General features: G+C 47.0%; 1 protein-coding gene across 1 annotated transcript in view; it reads left to right on the top strand.

The window, feature by feature from the left end:
• LOC140385165 (uncharacterized) overlaps nt 1-21,194 on the top strand; it is a 126,017-nt gene that overhangs the window by 94,476 nt on the left and 10,347 nt on the right. The window contains exons 16-19 of the mRNA XM_072467028.1: nt 1,208-1,326; nt 7,313-7,511; nt 11,193-11,394; nt 20,167-20,303. Of these exons, the coding sequence (XP_072323129.1) occupies nt 1,208-1,326; nt 7,313-7,511; nt 11,193-11,394; nt 20,167-20,303 (657 nt within the window). The remainder of the gene's footprint in view (nt 1-1,207; nt 1,327-7,312; nt 7,512-11,192; nt 11,395-20,166; nt 20,304-21,194) is intronic.

Below are 21,194 nucleotides of genomic sequence, written 5' to 3'. Positions count from 1 at the left end.
AGCCGTTAGATCCCGCGCCTTGGGATGTTGAAAATACTCAGCAGGTCAAGCAGCACGTGTGGAGAGAGAAACAGAGTTAATGTTTCAGGTGAATGATCTTTCATATATAATACACATGTATACAAAACCATCATGCACTTCTGTAAGTGTGACTGTCTGTTGGAAAATTTGCCATGTTGTTGCTAGTGATAACTTAATTTCATAAGGATCAAGGATTAAAGATTTGAGAATATTTTCTATTAGAGTGTAAAGTCTGTGTGAATTCCCACCCTCTCCAAATGGCAAGTTACAGTCAAGCACCAACCTCTTGCCATTTTTCTTGTATACATTTAATGTTGATGCGATTTTTGACAATCGCAGCTGAATTATATCCAGAGTCACTATTTTAAAAGTTAGTATTAATTTTTTATACGTAGATTTGCATTGAGTCTATATTTAGCCGTATTGATCTCTCCCAGAGTTCATGCCCCACACAAGCCTCCAGAGCCACTTTTCATTTAACTGTATCAACATATCCTTTCTCCCTCATGTGCTTAACTAACTTCCCTTTAAATGCATCTGTGCAATGCACCTCATCTATTCCCTGTGGTGGCATGTTCCACATACTTGGGAATCTTTGGTTAAAGGAGTTTCTCCTGAATTTTCAATTATTAATTTATTAGTGACTATCTCATATTTATAGCCCTGAGGTTAGGACTCCTACACAAGAGGAAACATCTCTACCTTTGCTTAACAAACCCCTTCATAATTTTAAAGACTATTATGTTACCACCTAGCCTTCTCTTTTATAATGAAAAGCGCCCCAGTCATTTAAACCATTGCAGATAAATATATCCTCTCAATTCTGGTTTTGCCCTTGCAAATCCTTGGCTCTATTGTCCTTCTTGTAGCACGGAAACCAGAACTGTACACAATTCTCTGTGGTCCAGCCAGTGGTAACGTGGTCATAAATATTAACATAATGTTTAACATAACTTCTCCGCTGTCCAATTCTATCCCTCTTGAAATGGACCCACTCATTGGTTTGCTTTCTAATGGCCTTATTAACCTGCATCACTACTTTTGGTTTTATGTATACCTGTACCCCTAGATCCCTTTGCTTCTCCATTACATTTAGATTCTTCACATCCAGGCAGTATGTGGCTGCTTATTCATCCGACTAAACTGTAACATATTTATTTGTATCGTATTAATTTTCTAATTTTAGGGCTCTGGGACCTTTCATTGTAATGCTTGGGAAGATTATCATCGACCTCTTGAAGTTCCTCTTTATTTATGGAGAGTTTTACATTCCTTTTGCGTGTGCATTTTGGATCATATTTGGTGGTAAGTCCTGCAGATTATTAGACGGAAATCGCATTTTAGCAATTTGTTGAGTTAAGAGGACAATATATCTCTTTTAGACAAAGGACTAGTAAATGCCCATATTTCTCAACAATTAATTAGCTATAGTTAAGATTGCAGAAGGGCGCGACTGTAAAGGAGCAATTTCTGCCAATACAGTTTCATTAGTGGGCCATTAACAAGCACTCTCCTATTTCTCATTAAAAGGGAAATTTCAACCCTTTCAGCAGAACACTGAAAGCTACTAAAGTTTTAAGGATTACAGAATCATGACTCACCCAAAAAGTAGGAACTATTTCACTGTGAAAGGGTAATAAAGATAACCTGAAGAACAGGGGTGGCAGGAGCAACTTTATCTGTCAGGAGAATTTGGGAATTGAGGAAGATTAATTTGATATTCCAAGAGGGTAGACAGAAAGTGAAATGGTCTGGCGTGAGCCATCGAATAGATGGAGGAGAGCATTGAAAATCTGGATGTGCTGGAAACTCTATATGTAGAATGATGACAGCAGGTTATAGGATGAGATAAGAAGGGTGGAGGATGTCGATAACATTAGTGAGTTAGCAGTACATGCTCATTGTGACTGATTTTTAAATAATTAATTTACGGGATGTGGTTAGGCCAGCATTTATTGCCCATCCCTAGATGCTCTTCAGAGGGTGGTGGTGAGTTGCCTTCTTGCATCGCTGCAGTCCTTGAGGTGTAGGTATACCCACTGTGCTGTTAGGGGGGAGTTCCAGGATTTTGTCCCAGTGACAGCAAAGAGCATGATGCCATGTTTTCTAAAACAAGAGGTGCGATTTAATGGCCTTTTCGCGCCTGACTTGGGGACGAAACTAGGCCATTGAATCTCGTGAGAGGCCTCTCGCGAGATTCGTGACACTCGAAACGTCTCGCGAGCGTGATCCGGCTCTCGCCCATGTGTCTGTGCCACACAAACGTGGACCAGGCTTAACGGCACCTGGGGGGGTCTACAGGCCTTTAGAGTCTGCCAGGTGGTAAGGCTCTGGGCAGAGTGGTATCTTGGCACTTCCGCTGGTGCCCAGGCACTTTGGCAGTTCTAGGGTGCAGGCTGGCAGTACAAGGTGCCCAGGTGCCAGGTGGTACGTACCAGGGATCCAGCCCGGGGGTGCCCCCTTAAGAGGTGGGGTGAGGGAGGGTCGAGGGCCCCGTAAGAGGTAAGTTGGATGCAGTGAGGGGGTACGGAGGTCGTGGTGGAATGGCTGAGGGGCATTGAAAATTCAGGGCGGTATTTCAAAATGGCGCCTCGATCCGTGAGTACGGAGTAGGGGGGTTGGGCTTGGTCGGGGTGCTGAAGCGCTCCAGGTCAGGGGTCGCCCCTGGGCTGGGGGGGGGGGGGGGGTGAAGGGCTTTGCCTCTGTAAAGCATTCAAGCCCTCTTTAAATATTGTGGAGACCCATAACAGAGGCAACCACAGCCGCAGCTTGTCTGTCCTGCCAAACTCTCCCAGGACAGAGCCCTGCAGCAGCTTCTATCCTGAAGTCAATTTCACCCTCTTTGACCCTGAGCAGCCTTTAGCTTCACAGCTGAAGTCTACTTCAAATGAGGAATTAGTATTGTTAGTTGTGAGAGCATTTCATGCTCCTCAACTCTCAAGAGGACACAGGTGCCATGTTTCAGAGGATGAGTGCTGCACTGTATGTCCAGCAACCTTTGATGCCTAAACTGTGTGCCTGAACTCTAGGAGCTTCTACACCATGGAGGCAACTGGCAACAATCGACCACTAAAGAGCAGGGCTTCACCACTGAGGATCCTCTTGCGGCCAAAGGGTAAGTGTGAGGATGAGTGGAGGGCACAACCTCCCGAATGTTCCCGGCAGAGTCTGGGGTCCCGGTGCCTTTGATGTGGCCTGGGGTGAGTGTACAAAGCCAGGTTTGCCAGCACAACTGGCCCTCAACGTCTGTGTCAACGGGTCATTCCAGGGCTTGAGTGGGAACCCGTGTGGCACCTCGCAGGCATATGCTGTCAGATGCATCCGGGAGTGATTGAGAGGGAGGGGGTATGCAAGGTGTTCAACATCGCTATAGTTTGCTGGCAGCTGTGCCGCTGGCCGGGGGGGCTTCTGCCAGGGCTGGGGGGGTGGGGGAGGGGGGGGGAGTAGTGCCTGGTGGCCAGGGGGTGGGATGTGGGGTCTGGGGGAAGGGGAAGGAGCACTATTACCGCAGCCGGCAAGACAACAATGCAGCTGCGCACACAGCTAACAGTCCACTGTGAACTTAGTGGCACGGGGCGTATGCGTGTCCCTCCAGGGTACCTGGATGCCCTCTGACCCCAGCTGACCCATCAGCTATATGGGCGCACTCCCGAGCAACCAGTGACATCTTGTTGGTTTGATAAGTGTGTGTGGGGAGTGTAATGTGTACGTGTGGCTGCAGCTTGTCAGCCTCCCGAGTGTCGATCACGGACTCGACGAATCCTTCACCATTTTGTCATTGGAATCGATTGTGTTCCACGCGCCACCGGTGCTAGTCCCACAACGGTAGTGGGATCAGTCCAGATGTGGCGCCGGTTTTTCCGTTGTAAAAATCCACGTAATCTGCATTGGCATCAACACTTAGGGCTGGGTTCTCCGATCGCTGATGGCAAAATCGCGTTGAGTGATCGGTTGGAGAATGCGTTTTTACGCTGGAATCGGGGACAGCGGCGTTTTTCCGATGCTCCGCCCCCTCAAAAACAGCGAACTCGAGGAGTACGCCACACACCGTCGGGATGGCCTCAGGACGTTACCTGACGCCCTCTCCCGATGCTCCGCCCCGATGGGCTGAGTCCCTGACAGAGTGAGGCGCATGTCCTCACATCGTTCGGGGACCTCGCGTGGTGGCTGCGGACTGTATCCAGCATCGTCACAGTCGGGGGGGGGTGGGGGGGGTGGAGTTGTTCCGCTGGCGGGGGGGGGGGGGCTTCAGCGGTGGCTGGGGGGCACTGGTGGGGGTGTCAAGGGGGGCTACAGGGGGGTCGTTTTTGGCAGGCCGAGTCCGCTTGCAGCCGGCGCCATGTTGTACAGCGTGGCCGGTGCCTTGAACATGTGGCCACGGACCCGGCCATTCTGTGGCCGTATCCGCAGGTAAAGCCATGACTTTATGTGCCGTGCACCGGGCAGAGGATCGGTGCGGGGGCGGCGCTGACTTTTTGGTTGCAAGGCCAGACGGATCCTGCGGACATAGCCGCAGAATCGGAGAAACCAGCCATAGTCTCAGAAACTGAGAATTCCCCCTCCCCTCTATGTTTTTCATGAACAATCTGTCCAGACTATACGCAGAGCAGTACTTTTCATGTACCTCGGCACACGTGACAATAAAGCCAAATCGAATAAACGCAAACCCATATCCAATCCAACAGCGAGGTGATTTGCTGGTGGAAGTGGAAGAGGGGGAGGTGAAGGGACATGTGGCCTCATCTGAGGAGGAGACAGACCTGGAGGACAAACCCAAGGAGGAGCCGGAAGATGGAGGGCAGGCTGTGGCGATGTTCCGACATGCGAGGAGGACCACGGAGGCCCACATCATCTCCAGATTCTCCGAGGATGAGGCTGTGTTCATCAGCTCAACACCACCCACACCCCTATTTCCTTCTTATCCCCCATTTCCCTCCCCTCCCGTTTCCCCACCCCCATCACACCGCCCCCTCCCGACCACCCTGTTTCTCTCATTCTCGGATCTGTGTGACATCACTCCAGGGTGATGGGCCTGTGTCAACTCTGTCAGTGAGTTACTATACAAGGCAGGAGAGGCGATCACTCACTGTGAGGAAAGCTCTGGTGCTCCTCAGGATCTCACAAAGTTTGCCTCCTGTCTTTCTGCTGACAACGCGCTTGGACCCACGCTCTAACCTGCATTTGCATCGAGGGCTTTTGATCTTGGACCACTGTGCATAGGGGACAGGGGGTGGGAGTGCAGGCAGACCCGCTGTGAAGATCAAAGTGACAGAGGCTTCACATGTATCAGCAGTGACATGTTCTGAGGCAAGTAACTTACTTCCTGATTCCCCAAAGAAAATGAAGGAAAGGCAGTACAGATTTGCAAAGGGAAAATTGCATTGAACTGGGATTTGCTTGATCTTTTGATGGGTTAGTTAGGGTAATGAGATTGATGTGTTCTACATGGACATCCAAAAGGCATTTGACAAAGTGCCTTGTATTGTAGCGACAGAGCAGCCTGTTTCAAACTCGGCAAGCTGCCGGCTGTCTTTTCTTGGGGGTGTCTTGGGGGTGTGAGCAATATCACACACACACCCAAAATGCCCCCCTCCTCTAAATGCCCCAATAAAATTAACCCCAATGTCTCAGCTCTTTCACCATCACTGGCTAAAAATCCTGGAACTCTCTTCCTAACAGTGTAACTACACCACATGGAATGCAAGAAGGTGGCTAAGCGCTACCTTTTCAAGGGGAATTGGAATAGGTCGGAAATGCTGGTTGCGGAATGCTGCAAGCAGTTGGACTAACTATCCCTCATGGAAAAGTTTATGTGGAAAAACACTTTTGACCACAAGTACAGCAAGCAGTGCGACACACGTAATGTCCAAGATACCCTGTGGTAATAGATGTTAGATCCTGTCGGAAGGCTCCCTGAGCAGATTGTCAGTGTCACTTGGCAGAAAGCCTTATCGCCAGAACTTTCAAACAAGCACCAAGGTGCAGCTTGGTTGATGATGAGAAGGGACCACCCTGTCAGATGTTTCCTGCCTGCTCTCCCCCCCCTGCACGGCCTGTTCTCGAGGTGGCTGTGGTGGGGAAGAAACTGTTGTCCCATGCCTTATAGAATGTGCCTTTGCAAAGAGTATCTGGAGGAATAGTGGTGTTTGTCAAGGTTCATCTCGTGCAGCACTGTGAAGAACGATAAGCATCAACTGTGGCTGGAAGACCATCAATTCAGTGATCAGCACTCTTTTGTCTGTCCGAAACTTGCTGGTCTTCCAGCGCAAAGAGTTGTCCTCAACAGTGTGCTGCAAACTAGCACATTCCAAGGTTCAGGACGATGTGCTGAGGGATGCAATAAAACTTTGGGAATCCACCCCAGAGATGCAATAGAGATGATGGATGGGAGCAAAGCGGTTGATATTATGAACATGGACTTCCAATGGGCATTTGATAAAGTGCCACACAAGAGGCTTGTCAACAAAGTTTAAGCATAGTGTACATGGGGCTGGTTTAGCACACTGGGCTAAATCGCTGGCTTTTAAAGCAGACCAAGGCAGGCCAGCAGCACGGTTCAATTCCTGTACCAGCCTCCCCGAACAGGCGCCGGAATGTGGTGACTAGGGGCTTTTCACAGTAACTTAATTGAAGCCTACTCGGGACAATAAGCGATTTTCATTTCATTTCATTTCAAAAGCAAGGAATTAAAATAAATTTGTAAAACACTTTAAATTTAGTACTGTATCCAGTTCTGGGTACTTTTTAGGAAAGATGTGAAGACCTTAGAAAGGGCGCAGCTAAGAGTTGCAAGAAAGTGTCATGGATGAGGAACTTAAGTTATCTGGATAGATTGGAAAAGCTGAGGATGTTTGAAAAGCTGAGGATGTTTTCCTTGGAGAAGAGAAAATTAAGAAGAGATTTGGTGGAGCGGTTCAAAGTCATGAAGGGACTGGAAAGAGTAGGTCGGAGAAAATGTTCCCATTGGTGGAAGAATCAAGCACCAGAGTGCACCAATTTAATGTGATTGGCAATAGAAGCAATATGAGGAAAAACGTTTTTTATGCCGTGAGTGGTTAGGACCTCAAATGCATTAGCGGAGTGGAGGCAGATTAAATCATGGCTTTCAAAAGAAAATTAGGCAATTAGTTGAAAATTGCAGGGTTCCAGGGAAAAGACGGGAGAGTGAGACTAGGTGAGTTGGTCTTGCAGAAAGCCAGAATGGATCTGATGGGCCAAATGGTCTCCTTCTGTGCTATAACCACTCTATGGTTCTATGATCTGTTATCTTCCATAATTTTTATGTTTCTAGGGTTAGTATCAAATATGACCACTCTGCCTCAGATGATGTTCACTGTCTTTCGTATTACTCTGGTTGATGATTATCGGTTTGAGGATATGTATGTAAAGGACCCAGTAATGGCCTATTTTCTCTGCGGAACATTCCTTGGGGTCTCGAGCATTCTTTGTATCAATCTTCTGATTGCTCTGCTTTCAGACACGTTCCAAAGGTAAGTTTTGTGAAAAATATTTAAGACGTGGCATATAATGTGACGTCATTGGGTTAATGCAAGCGGTTTGTTACAGTTACTGATACAGACCTTGGGTGGCAATGTCGGTGATATGACACATCGTAGAATTTGTGGGGCAGGGGAGGGAAACTCGTCCTGCTTCCCGATCCTGAGCACATTGATGGACCTCAGTGGGGCCTTCATTAGATAAGAAGCAAGAACATGATCAGATTTGGTTGTAGTGGCTTCATAGCAGAACGGCACTTCACAACAGGTTTGGCAAGTGCGTTCACTGCCATCAGCACGGCTATTATTACACTAGAGAGCCCAGAGAATGAAGTTGAGAAAGGTGCAATAGGTGAATTATAACTCACAAGTAAAAGCGGCCGAACATAAATGAAAAACATCTGGCCAAGGTGCAAAGCCGTATCACATGTCATAAGTATAGACAAAAAATTGTCATTGTCATGGGCTTGTGTTGTAACCTGCATGAGTCCTGTGGGGTTGGAGCAATCAATCTCCCGTGAGTCTCGCGAATATGAGCTCCTCCATTAAAGGGGTAGGGAACCCTAAATCATCCACAGTTGAGTTCTGTATAAAGCTGGCCAGGTATGGTACCGACAGTTCAGACACGGCTGGGATCTGGCGTCTATTGTAAATACTAGAGTGTGTTAATGAAGCAAGTTTTCCGAAATCTACTGGGTCCGGACTCGTTTGTGATCTACAAAAGCTTGTTTTCATTGTTTGCCACATTCTTTGACTGTACCATGAGTAAATGCAGCAGCTGTTGGATAATTTACAACAGCGAGTCTCCAACATCATTGTAGACCTCCTGGGGGGACTTACAGAACTGCAGTGTCATGAATAGAGTGACATTTCCATGGTGATATGCAAAGAAGCCCAAAGGCAGGGAGTGAAGAAATGCAAAAAACGCATTTTCACACAAATGCTATGACTGATGGCTGATACTTTGGGTACCCAATTACTGGAGCCATTCACTGCCATATTTGATAGTCTGGTAGGTTGTTTGGAGAGAACCATGTTAATGAATATAGTCCACATTGGAGATACTCTACTTACATTTCTTTTTTTCTTAGAAAATATTTTATTGAAGCATTTGTAATTTTCACAGTTTAACATTCACATTTCTTAAACAACCGCGCAGGCCGACCCACGTAAAAAAAAACAACCTACAGAAAAACACCCCCTACTCTCCCCACTCTATTCCCTAGCTACCCATAAACTGTATTCTCTGTCCCGTTGTAACATTGCCATGCCTCCTGTTTTCCTACCCCCCCCCCACCCCTTTTTCCCTCATCCCCCTTACTGTTCAATTTTCCTTGAAGTTTTCAAAGGGGCTGGTTTAGCACAGGGCTAAATAGCTGGCTTTTAAAGCAGACCAAGGCAGGCCAGCAGCATGGTTCAGTTCCCGTACCAGCCTCCCCGAACAGGCGCCGGAATGTGGCGACTAGGGGCTTTTCACAGTAACTTCATTTGAAGCCTACTCGTGACAATAAGAGATTTTCAAGTAGTCTATGAACGGCAGCCATCTCAGGGGGAACCCTTGAATTGGTCCTCTCAAAGCAAATTTAATTTTCTCCAGACTGAGAAAACCTGCCATATCGCTGACCCACACTCCTGACTTCAGGGGCTCCGAGTCCCTCCATCCCAGCAAAATCCGTCTCCGGGCCACCATTGAGAAGAAGGCAGAAACATCGGCCTCCCTCCCCCTCTTGACCCCCGGATCTTCCGATATCCCAAATATTGCCAATTCTGGACTCGGAGTTACCCTTCCTTCCAGGACCTCTGACATAACTTCTGCAAATCCCTGCCAGAATCCCCCCCTACTTACATTTCTGAGGTGGCCATTACCAGGGCACAGCAGGAGCAGAACTGAATAAATGCTTCTCCTTTGAAGTACATCTCTCCATATTTGCAAATCTTTTAAAATAATTAAGAAAATAACAAGCATTGATAAGCTCTGGGTCCTACTGCATTATCAGACAGTTCCAGTTATTGCAAGGGCAATAACTTGGCACCCAGCATTGCCTCATCGCTTGCCCCAACATTTTAGACATGTGTAAATTAATGTATTGAGGCTGGCTGTTCAATTTTTACTCCTGACAGCATAATCTGAAATGTTGTGGAGCCTTGGATAACCACAGCTGTCAAGTAACGATTTAGCTTATCTTCACAAACCCACTGGTGCATTCAAAGGGTTTCAAAGGAAAACCTCCAAGCATAGCACTCTGGCAATTCATAATCGTTCAAGAGTTGACCTTCTTTTCAGTGGAGTATAGATTGAGGAAGGACAATATACAAGACTTTAAATTGCTGTGGAAAAGATAATGGAGAAGTAAGATATTTATTTAAAGTAGGGCATGGGTTCAGAATTTTCGGCAGTAGTTTCAAAATTAAGAAGCAAAATAGAGTCAAGAGGAGTATTTCCCAATCGTTGTATGATGCGTTGGAATAACAAGCACCGAGCAAGGGCAATTCCATCTGTGTCAATTGGCTCTTCTTACAGATGAGTTTGAAGATTACAGGAACTGTATTAATGAAGATGGTTAAATGCTCAGTGGGATATGACGATGGGTGTGTTCTTGGAAGGTGGGATTCCCTGTTTGATAATGCTTGTGTGAAATACCTTGGGGACATTTCGCTATGTTGAAGGCACTGCATAAACACACATTGTTGCTGGAGGGCAGGACTGAAAAGTGGAGAGGTGAACAAACATATTAGAGGCAAAGTTTGCTTACTTTCAGGATTAAGGCAGTGATATTCATTAGAAAGATAGTGAGAGTAAATTGCGATATTGAAGCATTTTGAGAGTTTTTGCACGAGACGTGGGGTGGGACTGCTGTGGATTGGTCAGGGAGGGTAGAGTTTTGAGAGCGGGGGTGTGGGGGAGGGGTATGCATGTTGAGAAAGCACTGGGCAGGAAGATGTGAGAAATGGGAATGGGAGGGAATTTGTGAGAACTTCTGGCGTGGGTGGGGGGGGGGGGGGCGGTGAGGCACTATCATTGGGGAGTTGTGGCAAAGTTGTCAGAGCTTTCAGGAGGATTTGAGAGTGCAAGGTGGTGTAGTTAAGGCCGACTTGGAGGGGGGCGGGCAGAATTTGTGAGATCAGGACGGAATTGTCAGGGGCAGTGGAGGGAGCTGTGAGAGCAGAGAGCTCGTCCTCAAAGCTCATCCTCTGAGGAAACCCCCTCCAAACCAGAGCTTGTCCAAGGGCGGTCCCACAAGAGTCTCCACTTAATAATCAGCATGACTGCCTCGGAGGAGGAGGAGCTCACAACCCCGATTATTTCAGGGCAGTGATCCACAACCCCGATTATTTCAGGGCAGTGATCCACAGTTTGGGAACTCCTGGCTTAAACAGTCATAATATAGTTCAGAAAACAGTCTGGGGAGATGTAATAAGAGGCTAGGAAAGAGACATGTCAACTGCATAATGAATACCAATGACTTAGGACACACTTAGACAGAACCTTCTCTCAAGGGATTAATGCACAAGGTGGTGGGATGGTCAGTTGGAAGAAAGTACAGCCCATGATGTGGTATTTGTACATGTTCTGTGGAAAGGGTGAAGACATCTGTCCAAGGTTTTCTTCCATGTCTATGTTTGTAGTTGATTTTTGTGACATGATCTGTTAATGGTTGAAGCTTCTTATTTCAGAGTTTATGACAATGCAAATGCAAATGCTGCCATGCAACAGGCCAGCATTGTACAATACGTTGAAGACCATCTCAGTCCTGACAGAAAGAACACGTTCAAAGAATTTATTCATAAATCATGTGCGCCTTTAGAAATATTCTTTGACGATGACCTAACGGTAGATCAAGAAGATGATCTCAAAAAAGTCACCATCCAAATAAAGGTAGTGTGAATCTTCTGATTAAATCGTATTTGGTTAAATCGACTGCACCACAAGTCTGAAACAACTGCAGCATAAATTAGAGTAAAGGGGAATTTGATGCGGCGGGGGTGGGGGGGGTGTAAGAAGATTGTCGTCCCGGAAATGATTTTGTATACAATCCAAACTGACCACCCAAGGGAGTGAAGGTTACTTTATTTGAGGCTTGCAGGCATTTCATATGGAATAGTTTGGGAATTCAAATTTAGTTTTACGATGTAGAAATTCAAAGCTGACGTTGATAAACGTAATCATAAAGATTTTGGATTCATTTCCAGCCTGGCCTATATGTTGTCATGATATTCAGGTAAACATCATGGTGCAAACATACATACATACTGATGGACAGATCAACGGACCAGTCAATACACACACAACACCACAGCCAATCACAGGCAAGAGCATACACACTATAAAACAGGGAACACGACACTTCCCGCTGATTCCAGCAGGAGACAGCTCAGGGCACAGAGCCCACAGCAAGCCACTCAGACATCCACCATGTGCTGAGTGCCATGCCAAGATAGTGTTAGGGATAAGTCCACAGATTCAAGGGTAATGAACGAACCACAGTAACCAGTTTACCATTGTAAATATTGTCAGTAATAAAACTGAGTTGTACCATCCGCAACCGTGTTGGTTCGTCTGTGTAGCAGAGCACCCAACACGACATAGTACCAGGTTTGGAACCCGGTAACTGTGAGACCTACCTACGAATCCTCAGGAATCCGCCATCCCGCGCCATGGAACCATCAGCACGCCCCAGCCATTACAAATCGCTGGAAACCTCGGCGTCAATTGGAAGCTGTTCAAACAGCGCTTCCAGTTCTTCCTAGAAGCCACTGAAAGGGAGAGCGCTTCGGACACCAGATAAATCGCCCTCCTCCTCTCCTCGGCAAGGCAACATGCCATCCATGTCTACAACTCCCTGGTGTTCGCGGAAGGAGAAGACAAGACCAAGTACAAGACAGTCCTTCTCAAACTCGAGCAACACTTCAGCGTCGAGATAAATAAGAGTTTCGAGAGGTATCTCTCCCAGCAGCGCCTGCAGGGTAAAGATGAGCCCTTTCAATCTTTCCTTACACACCTCCGTATCCTCGCGCAGTCCTGCGGTTACGACACAACCTCCGATTCAATGATTCGGGACCAGATTGTTTTTGGGGTCACCTCGGGCGCCCTACGTCAGCAGCTCCTCAAAATTAAAGGCCTCAACCTAGCCTCCGCGATCGAAGCCTGTGTCCTTCATGAAAACGCAACCAGCTGCTACTCCCAATTTCAAGCGGCCGAATCGGCACGGCAGGGGTCCTACGCGCCTGAATCGGCAAGGCAGGCGTCCTACGAGGCCGAACAGGTCCAGGCGATCGAGTTCCTCCCTGCCCGCGGCCCCGACGAGGGAGGTCATTTTGCGCGCTTTCCGCAGCCTCCCGTGTTTGTGCGCGCCAACAAAGACGTCGACGCAGAGGGACGTGATGCGCAGGCATGCTCGACGCAAGACCGAACTGTGCATGCGCCAGGCACAATGAACGCCATGACGTCACGACGCGCGGCAACTGCGGAGGCACATTTAAAGCGGCAATGTCCGGCAAAAAAAACCGACAATGCCTCCGCTGTGGCAAGATGGGCCACTACGCTGCCTGCTGTCGAGAAGCTCAACCTGCCAATGCTCCCCAATTCCTCCAACCTCGCAGGGACGTGCGGACCATTCAGCCTCCGTTCTACAAGTCGTGCCCAGACGACATCCAAACCAGTGACACAGACGACCGGGACGCTTCCCGTGTTGCGGTCATTGATAGGAACCAGATGTCTCCAGGCAGGACCCACCAGCCGATGCCAGTGAACAGCGTCAATCCGGGTGATGAATGGTGTGCCACCCTAACGATCAACCCGAATTCGTCGCCCACCTACTTGGCTGGTCTTATGAGCCTGTTTGAACATTGAACTCACTGATGTATCATACCACTGTGTTAATATGTTTCTCTTTTTCCTTGTCGTTACAGGAGTTTGTTTTGACGTTTAACATTTCCACTTGTTTTGTTTATGGTACAACCTCGTTGCTATGTCGCACCTGACATCGCCCCTTGTATATAGTTTAGCCTCCTGTACATGCTGTAGATATTGCACACACACACATTCAGTTGCACTCAGTACACATCTCTATTTATAACCACATAGGCACATGTTCTTGTAAAAAAAGGGGGGGTGTCATGATATTCAGGTAAACATCATGGTGCAAACATACATACATACTGATAGACAGATCAACGGACCAATCAATACACACACAACACCACAGCCAATCACAGGCAAGAGCATACAAACTATAAAATGGGGAACACAACACTTCCCGCTGATTCCAGCAGGAGACAGCTCAGGGCACAGAGCTCACAGCAAGCCACTCAGACATCCACCATGTGCTGAGTGCCACTCCAAGATAGTGTTAGGGATAGGTTCACAGATTCAAGGGTAATGAATGAACCACAGTAACCAGTTTACCATTGTAAATATTGTTAGTAATAAAACTGAGTTGTACCATCCGCAACCGTGTTGGTTCGGCTGTGTAGCAGAGCACCCAACACGACATATGTGACTATGGTCCCAGGCTAAAGTGGTTGCCTCTTAATCCCAATCAACTGGCCTAGCAAGCCATTCAGTTTACAAAATTGCCACACACTGCAGTTCAGGGAAGAAGGCCCATCAACAGCATGTCAAATGTAGAAGGGATGGACAAATAATGTATGCCTTTCCTATGATACCCAGCTTCCGAGAACCAATTAAAAAAGAAAATATGGGGCAGCACGGTGGCGCAGTGGACAGCACTGTTGCCTCATTGCGTCGAGGTCCCAGGTTCGATCCCGGCTCTGGGTCACTGTCCGTGTGGAGTTTGCACATTCTCCCCGTGTTTGCGTGGGTTTCGCCCCCACAACCCAAAAATGTGCAGGTTTGGTGGATTGGCCACGCTAAATTGCCTCTTAATTGGAAAAGATTAATTGGACACTCTAAATGTATTTAAAAAAAAGAAAATATGCTTGGGCATTTTAATATGCTCATGGAGAGGAGCAAGATTCAGGGATATGTTTAGAAGATAAATAAATCAGTTTTTATCTGTGAGAAAGAGAGAGTCTTGCTGGACCTTGGCTTATCTTGAGAATAATTCTGATATTCTTAGTTATAATTCAGTTCAGAGTGAACACAGGTCCACATGACAATACTGTTACAACTGTGTACACGTTTGGCAATTTTACTGAGAAGCCAAAAGGAAAGCTGGGAAGGGAAATTAAATTAATTGCATCAAATCAGTTAAGGTGTTGAGAAGCATCTGATAGTGCATATTTGACCAAGCAGTAATCAATATGGGGTGATTTGTCCAACAAGTATCAAAACAAGGCGTTTTCCCTGAACTCTGCTGTATTGATGTCAATGGGTAATAGAATCGAACTGAGTGTAAAACCACTGTCGTTTCATTGTATTTTTGCATTACCTGCAATATTTCACCCCCTTTGAGCTTAATAAGGCAGTGGACTTTGGTGCGACAAAATTAAATGTTGGTCAATCAGTCACAGTATTGAGCGCTCACATAGTGACTCAATAATTGGATGCAGGGGATATATTTCTTGTTGATTCCGAGTAGGAACAAGGCCACTTTAAGAGTCCAATCACGTGATGTATTGATGGCATCATCGGCCGTTTGCGTGGGCTATCCTAACAGCATGTAGAGTAAACACCTTTTCAATAAAGCTCTTGTTTGTTTGTACCTCCATGGTCTGGAGGTACAAAGAATACCACAACGGAAACTGGCGTCGAGGTCGGAACCACGTTGGCAGAGTGCCGGAGAAGTAAAAGATAACAGAAAAATTGTTGATTCGTGCGCAGACATCCAAAAAGGATCAGGAAGTTAAAAACGTTGCTGCACCACAGCTGGCGAAGGAGGAGTGCCAAATATTGGGAGCAGCCATTGAAGGAGCCAAAATTCAAATTCAAATTTTAGAGGAAAAAACATGGAAAAGAAGCGCGCCACATTCTGTGCCCAGAAAATCTGGAACACTACAGGGAGCACTGTGAGTAACAAATACCCTGCAACAATAGTTTAGAGCTGGGGGTGTCCAAAACTCAGAAGGAAACAGGCTGTGCTCAGGAGTGCCTTGTTTGAAAAACAAAACGTTTAGTGGCACAAAGGGCAAGCAAGCCTTTTCCATAGTAGAAATGGCAGGAATCTTTGGCACCGTAGGACTGCATCGAGCGGTGGAGCTCATATACTGAAAGATTCGATTATTTTGTCCAAGCGAATAAAATTGTGGCAGATATTGTCATCCCACCTTTGCTGAGTACCATGGGAGGAAAACATTAAACCTCTTGTGAAGCCTGGTGCAGCCAGAAAAACCAGGCTCAAAAACCTATAAAAAGATTGTGGAAATATTGCAGGGCAACTTCTCACCTAAACCTTAGGTAATCGCCGAGAGGTTCAGGTTCCATAAACGTAACCAACAAGAAGGTGACTCAATCACACAGGTTTGTAAGCTACTTGGAAGAAATTAGCTGGATACCGTTCCAAAAAATGCTGTCAACAGAAAGCAGCTTAAACCTAAAGAAGGCTTTAGAAGTCATGATCTCTATGCCATTAGCAGCAAAGGAAGCCGTTCAATTAAGTTTGAGCGTTGGAATCCATAAAACGTCGGCCAAAGGTTCGAAATTGCCACCGACGTGTAAAACCTGGACACGCAGCGGGTGGCGTCTGTGGTGAAGACCTTGGGGGGCCAGGGTTTTGGCCATGCATCAGCATATCCAAGGCCTGGGGCATTCTGTGCAGGCGGTGGCCAAGGCCCAGGACAGGGCTGCCCTCTCACAGGCAGCTATGTTTAGAGCCACCTGGCAGGGTTGGCAGGGTGGGGGTGGGATGCAGTGTCCATGCCACTGGCCAGTCCTCCCGCCCCTCTACCATGAACCTGGAGGTGATCAGAGTGTCCCCTGTGTCTTGGCCCTGACGCACATGTTATGCGCCCTCCTGTGCCTGCTCGGGCCCCATGTCCTGCCCATACTCACCCTCCCCCGCATCCTCCTCGTCGGATGAGGACTGATGTTCATCCTCCTCCAGCACATCACCCCTCTGCTGCGCATTGTTGTGGAGGACGCAGCAGGCCACCGTAATCCGGAGGACCCTCCCAACCGCCATACTGGAGGGTCCTTCCAGAGTGGTCCACCTTGTGGGATGGGAGTAGTGGGTTCTCGTATAAGACCCAATGGTGAAGAACATTATTTACATCAAGATCCTTGAATAAAGCAGCAATGAATGTTGGATAAAAGCAAATTACTGCAGATGCTGGAATCTGAAACGAAAGAGAAAATGCTGGAAAATCTCAGCAGGTCTGGCAGCATCTGTAGGGAGAGAAAAGAGCTAACGTTGGCTCTTTGTCAAAGCTAACAGACAGAGAAAGTGGGAAATATGTATACTGTGGAGTGAGATGAAAGATGAGTCATAGCCACAGAAACCCAGGGAAACCGGGTGCTAATGGCCACAGAAACTATGGGGAAAGAGGGCTAATGGCTGTCCCCAGAGAGAACAAAAGATGTGAAAGGTCAAACAACAGGGAAACTAACATCGGAGGATGAACTGTAGATGTGGGGGAGGGGAAGGGGGAAGCAAAGAGGAGAAAGGTGAAGGAAAGGTGGATAAGATTGGGGGGGGGGGGAATTAAATATATATTAAGAAAGAAACAAATGGTAAAAGACAGTTAATGTGCAATGAATGGTGCACAGATAGAGAAGGAAGATCGAGGCATTATTTTAGGAATCAAACATTTTTACCAATGCCTATATGGAAGGAAATTTACTTTACGAATGAATCATCGACCACTGAGAACGATATTGGGGCTGCACACCAGTATTCCATCTCTAGCAGTGAGCCGGATGAAGAAATTGCCAGAAGGGCAATGGCAAAGAATTCATATAGATTATACGTGACCATCGAAGGATGAATGTTTTTCATTGTGGTAGGCGCGTGCTCGAAATGGCCTGAAGTCGCAATTATGAAGACTATTTCCTCGGAGAGAACAATAGAAAGACTGGGTGAGATTTTTGCAAGGTTCGGTTACCCTGAACAACCTGTTAGCAACAATGGGCCGCAGTTCATTTTGCAAGAATTCACAAATTATCTAAAGCAGAACGAAATCCAACACACCCAATCTTACCACAAATGGGATGGTGGAAAGGTTTGTTCAGACGATGAAGCATTCATAGAAGGTAACTTGTGAACAAGGATCATCGTCTAAATGTCTAACCCATTGCCTGATGACATACAGGAATACAACACATTCGACAACCTAAAGTTCTCCGGCAGTTCTCATGGTAAAACATCAGTTACGCAGTGTTTGATCCGCTGAAGCTGCCAAGACAAGAGAAACGGCAAAGTCAGGTTTTGCGACGTGAGAGCAGGGCTAAAGAAAGGTCAGGGCGTATTGGCAGGGAACTATACCACCAGTGAGAAGTGGCATCTGCCTTCATCTTAGCACAGATCGGTCTCCTCCACCATTCAAACTGGGAATGATGTAGTGTGGAGAAGACATGCTGATCAGCTTTTAGCAACTAGAACTATTTTGCAAGAGACAGAGACAACACAGAACATAGAACATACAGTGCAGAAAGAGGCCATTCGTCCCATCAAATCTGCACCCACCCACTTAAGCCCTCACTTCCACCCTATCCCCATAACCCAATAACCCCTCCTAACCTTTCCACCTTATCCCCATAACCCAATAACCCCTCCTAACCTTTTTGGACACTAAGGGCAATTTAGCATGGCCAATCCACCTAACCTGCACGTCTTTGGACTGTGGGAGGAAACCGGAGCACCCGGAGGAAACCCACGCAGACACGGGGAGAACATGCAGATTCCGCCCCGTGGCCCAGCGGGGTATCGAACCTGGGACCGTGGCACTGTGAAGCCACAGTGCTATCCACTTGTGCTACCGTGCTGCCCTCAACCAAGAGTCCACAACCAAGTAAAGACCTAGAAATTCCTGAGAACCTGACAATACCAGAAACAACTGTGGAAGACGGTACCCCAGTTGAGGATAGTTCAACACCGAGTCAGCCTCCGAACACTACGTCGACTCCAGTTGAGACTAAGAATGACGTCCAAACTAAACCAAAAACACCAGAGGTTACAGTCAACATGAAAAAGCAGGTGCCAGAGGTTCACTGACAACCACATAGAAATCAACGTTCTCAGAAAAGTCTAGGTTATGGACTGTTGTGTTTATTCATTGTTCATATTACAAAAGTTAGGAAGTAAAGTTGCCATGGTCCCAGTTGACCTTCGACTGCTTTCCCCTTTGAGGGGGCGAGCTGACTGGTGGTGATTTAACCTGAGGATCACCACACCTCAGGCAAGAAGCAAAGTTGAGAAGGTAGGCCTTTGTGAATAACCTCAGTCGGTACAGGAATTGAACCAGCTGTCCAGCCAACTGAGTTAAACCGGCTCCCGGCCATATTGTACATTTTGATTGTTAACATTATATTGGGCGTGATCAAATGGAAAGGTATCTAAGTGTCATTTGTGATGGGTTTTGTTGGAAGTTTCCCCACAGCCTCTGTCAGCGAGTTCCTCACTACTATCTAACCAGGCCTGGTGCTGTTCCTGATTTCCTCCTCTCCCGCGAGCTAACCGGCTCACATGGATTCATGCCCGCCGCAACACGGATGTAAGATCGCATCCATTGTGTTTCACTGACCCTTCGACGTGACTCGACCCCATGCCCCAACACACCTATAAGGGGGTCCTCAGTCCCACACCGCACCCATGCAGGGCCCCCTGGGCCCAATCCCCATCACATGCAAAATGCCACCTTGTCACCAGCAGCCTGGCACCCTGGCAGTGCCCCTGCCAGCTGGCAGTTCCACGCTGGTCAGGCTGGCAGTGTCAGGGTGTCCAAGTGGCACCAACAGTGCCAGGGTCCACCCTGCCCAGAGGGCAAGCATTTGGGGGTCCCTGATCCCATGGAAGACCCCCCACGGGTGCCGTTCCATCTGGTCCCCATTTGTGAAGACCAGCACTGAACGATGCTCGCACAAGGTCTCCAAGGCAAGGGGGTTAGATCCCACACCTTGGTTAGTTCTGGGGAATACATATTTGAGCGACACAAGCTGTTTCACTCTAATCTGCAGATTTAAGAGAACGTGATCTTGCCCACAATGGGCGGAATTCACATTGTGCGTCTCACAAGATCACATTAGATCTCGCGAGGCATAGCAAGCCAGGCAGATCCCGGAAGAGGGATCTCCCGGCATCTACGGCCATGCCGCATTGCTTTTCAGACTGGTCGATCTCGCCCTTAGAGTCCGATCACGAGACACATTGATGATGTCATGGCCGTTTGCGCGGGGAAACAGGCAGTCTGTCCTAATTGCATGTCGTGTAAACTCCTTTCCAATAAAGCTCTTGTTTGTTTGTACCTTCATGGTCTGCAAGTGTATCCTTTACAAATACCACGATATCCACCTATTGTTCTTCATTCCAACCTGAGAAGAGAACCAATTCTGTTTCCTAAACTATTTAGCTCGTCTCTGTTCTCTGAGAGGGGTAGTTAAGAAGAAAGGACTGTCTAATCCATTGCACCAGTCAATGTTCTCAATGCTTGCTTCCTAAGTAAAACAGAACTTATCTGAGGTTACGTACTCACTATTATCAATAGCGAGAAATTTATTTCATTTTAACCTCAAACTCTGAAATGTGTCCCTGCTCAGGAAGATATAGATAATCTCACAAAGTTATTACAAAGGGAACAATGGGAGAAGGCTGATTATCAACAGAGTCCGAGAGGCAAACCTTTCAGGTCTTGGGGTAACAGCCGCAGCCAAAGTCAAGATGAAGATTCGGAAGAGTAAGTAGCTGGTCTTATATTTTCAGTCTCTCTTCTATTGCTCACATTACCACACAGTTGTTGAGTTCATGTTTGCCGTTTTGCATTTGACATCAAATATTATTGTCCAGCAGCCATCAGGTTGTGGTTAATCCGTACAGGCTCTCAACTAATAATTGCATGATTAGGACAGCTTTTAATGTTTAGTTTTATTTGAAAAGAGTTGCAGGCATCTCCATTTTTCTGTTGTGATCTTTTGGGCGTCCCCACTCTCTGCTATGACTGTTAACATCAGAAGACATTTAACACCTACATCAGGGTACACATTTAGATTCTTGCAGGATCCACCTGGAAACATAACTGTGACGGGTGAGGCTCACCTCGACAGAATTATGCGCATAAGTATTTCTTTTCACATCAGCTGAGGGTTGTAAACTATTATCTGTGTGCCTCCAATAATGGCTTCTTGAGCATTTAACGACTTGACAATTGGTGACCAGTTGCTGAGATACTGCACCCTGATATTCTCTCCCTATACATCTCTGCTTCTCTATCTCGCTCTTGGCCTTTAAGGTGCTCTTTAAAACCTACCTCTTTGATCCAGTTTTTTGTTGCCTGTTGTAATACCCCTTTATATGGCTCATTGTCAAATTTTGCTGATAGGATTCCTCTGAAGTGCTTTGGGATTCATTTCTAGGTTAAAGGTGCTATTTAAATACAAGTTGTTGTTTCTGCCCATAAAATTGGATTGAATGCAAAAGATTCTACAAGGTACCTTTTTTCTCTGGGATCCAATTCTATAATCGGAGCTGGAAAGCAGGGCAATGGACGCAGTCGGCAGATGGGACAGAGGAGCCACGATTGGCAGTGGGGAGGCTAAAGACTCCCTCAAGAGGCCTAGTTGGGGAGCAC

The sequence above is a fragment of the Scyliorhinus torazame genome, chromosome 11 (assembly GCF_047496885.1).
Source record: "Scyliorhinus torazame isolate Kashiwa2021f chromosome 11, sScyTor2.1, whole genome shotgun sequence".
Lineage (NCBI taxonomy): Eukaryota > Metazoa > Chordata > Chondrichthyes > Carcharhiniformes > Scyliorhinidae > Scyliorhinus > Scyliorhinus torazame.
This window is presented reverse-complemented; position numbering and strand designations above follow the sequence as displayed.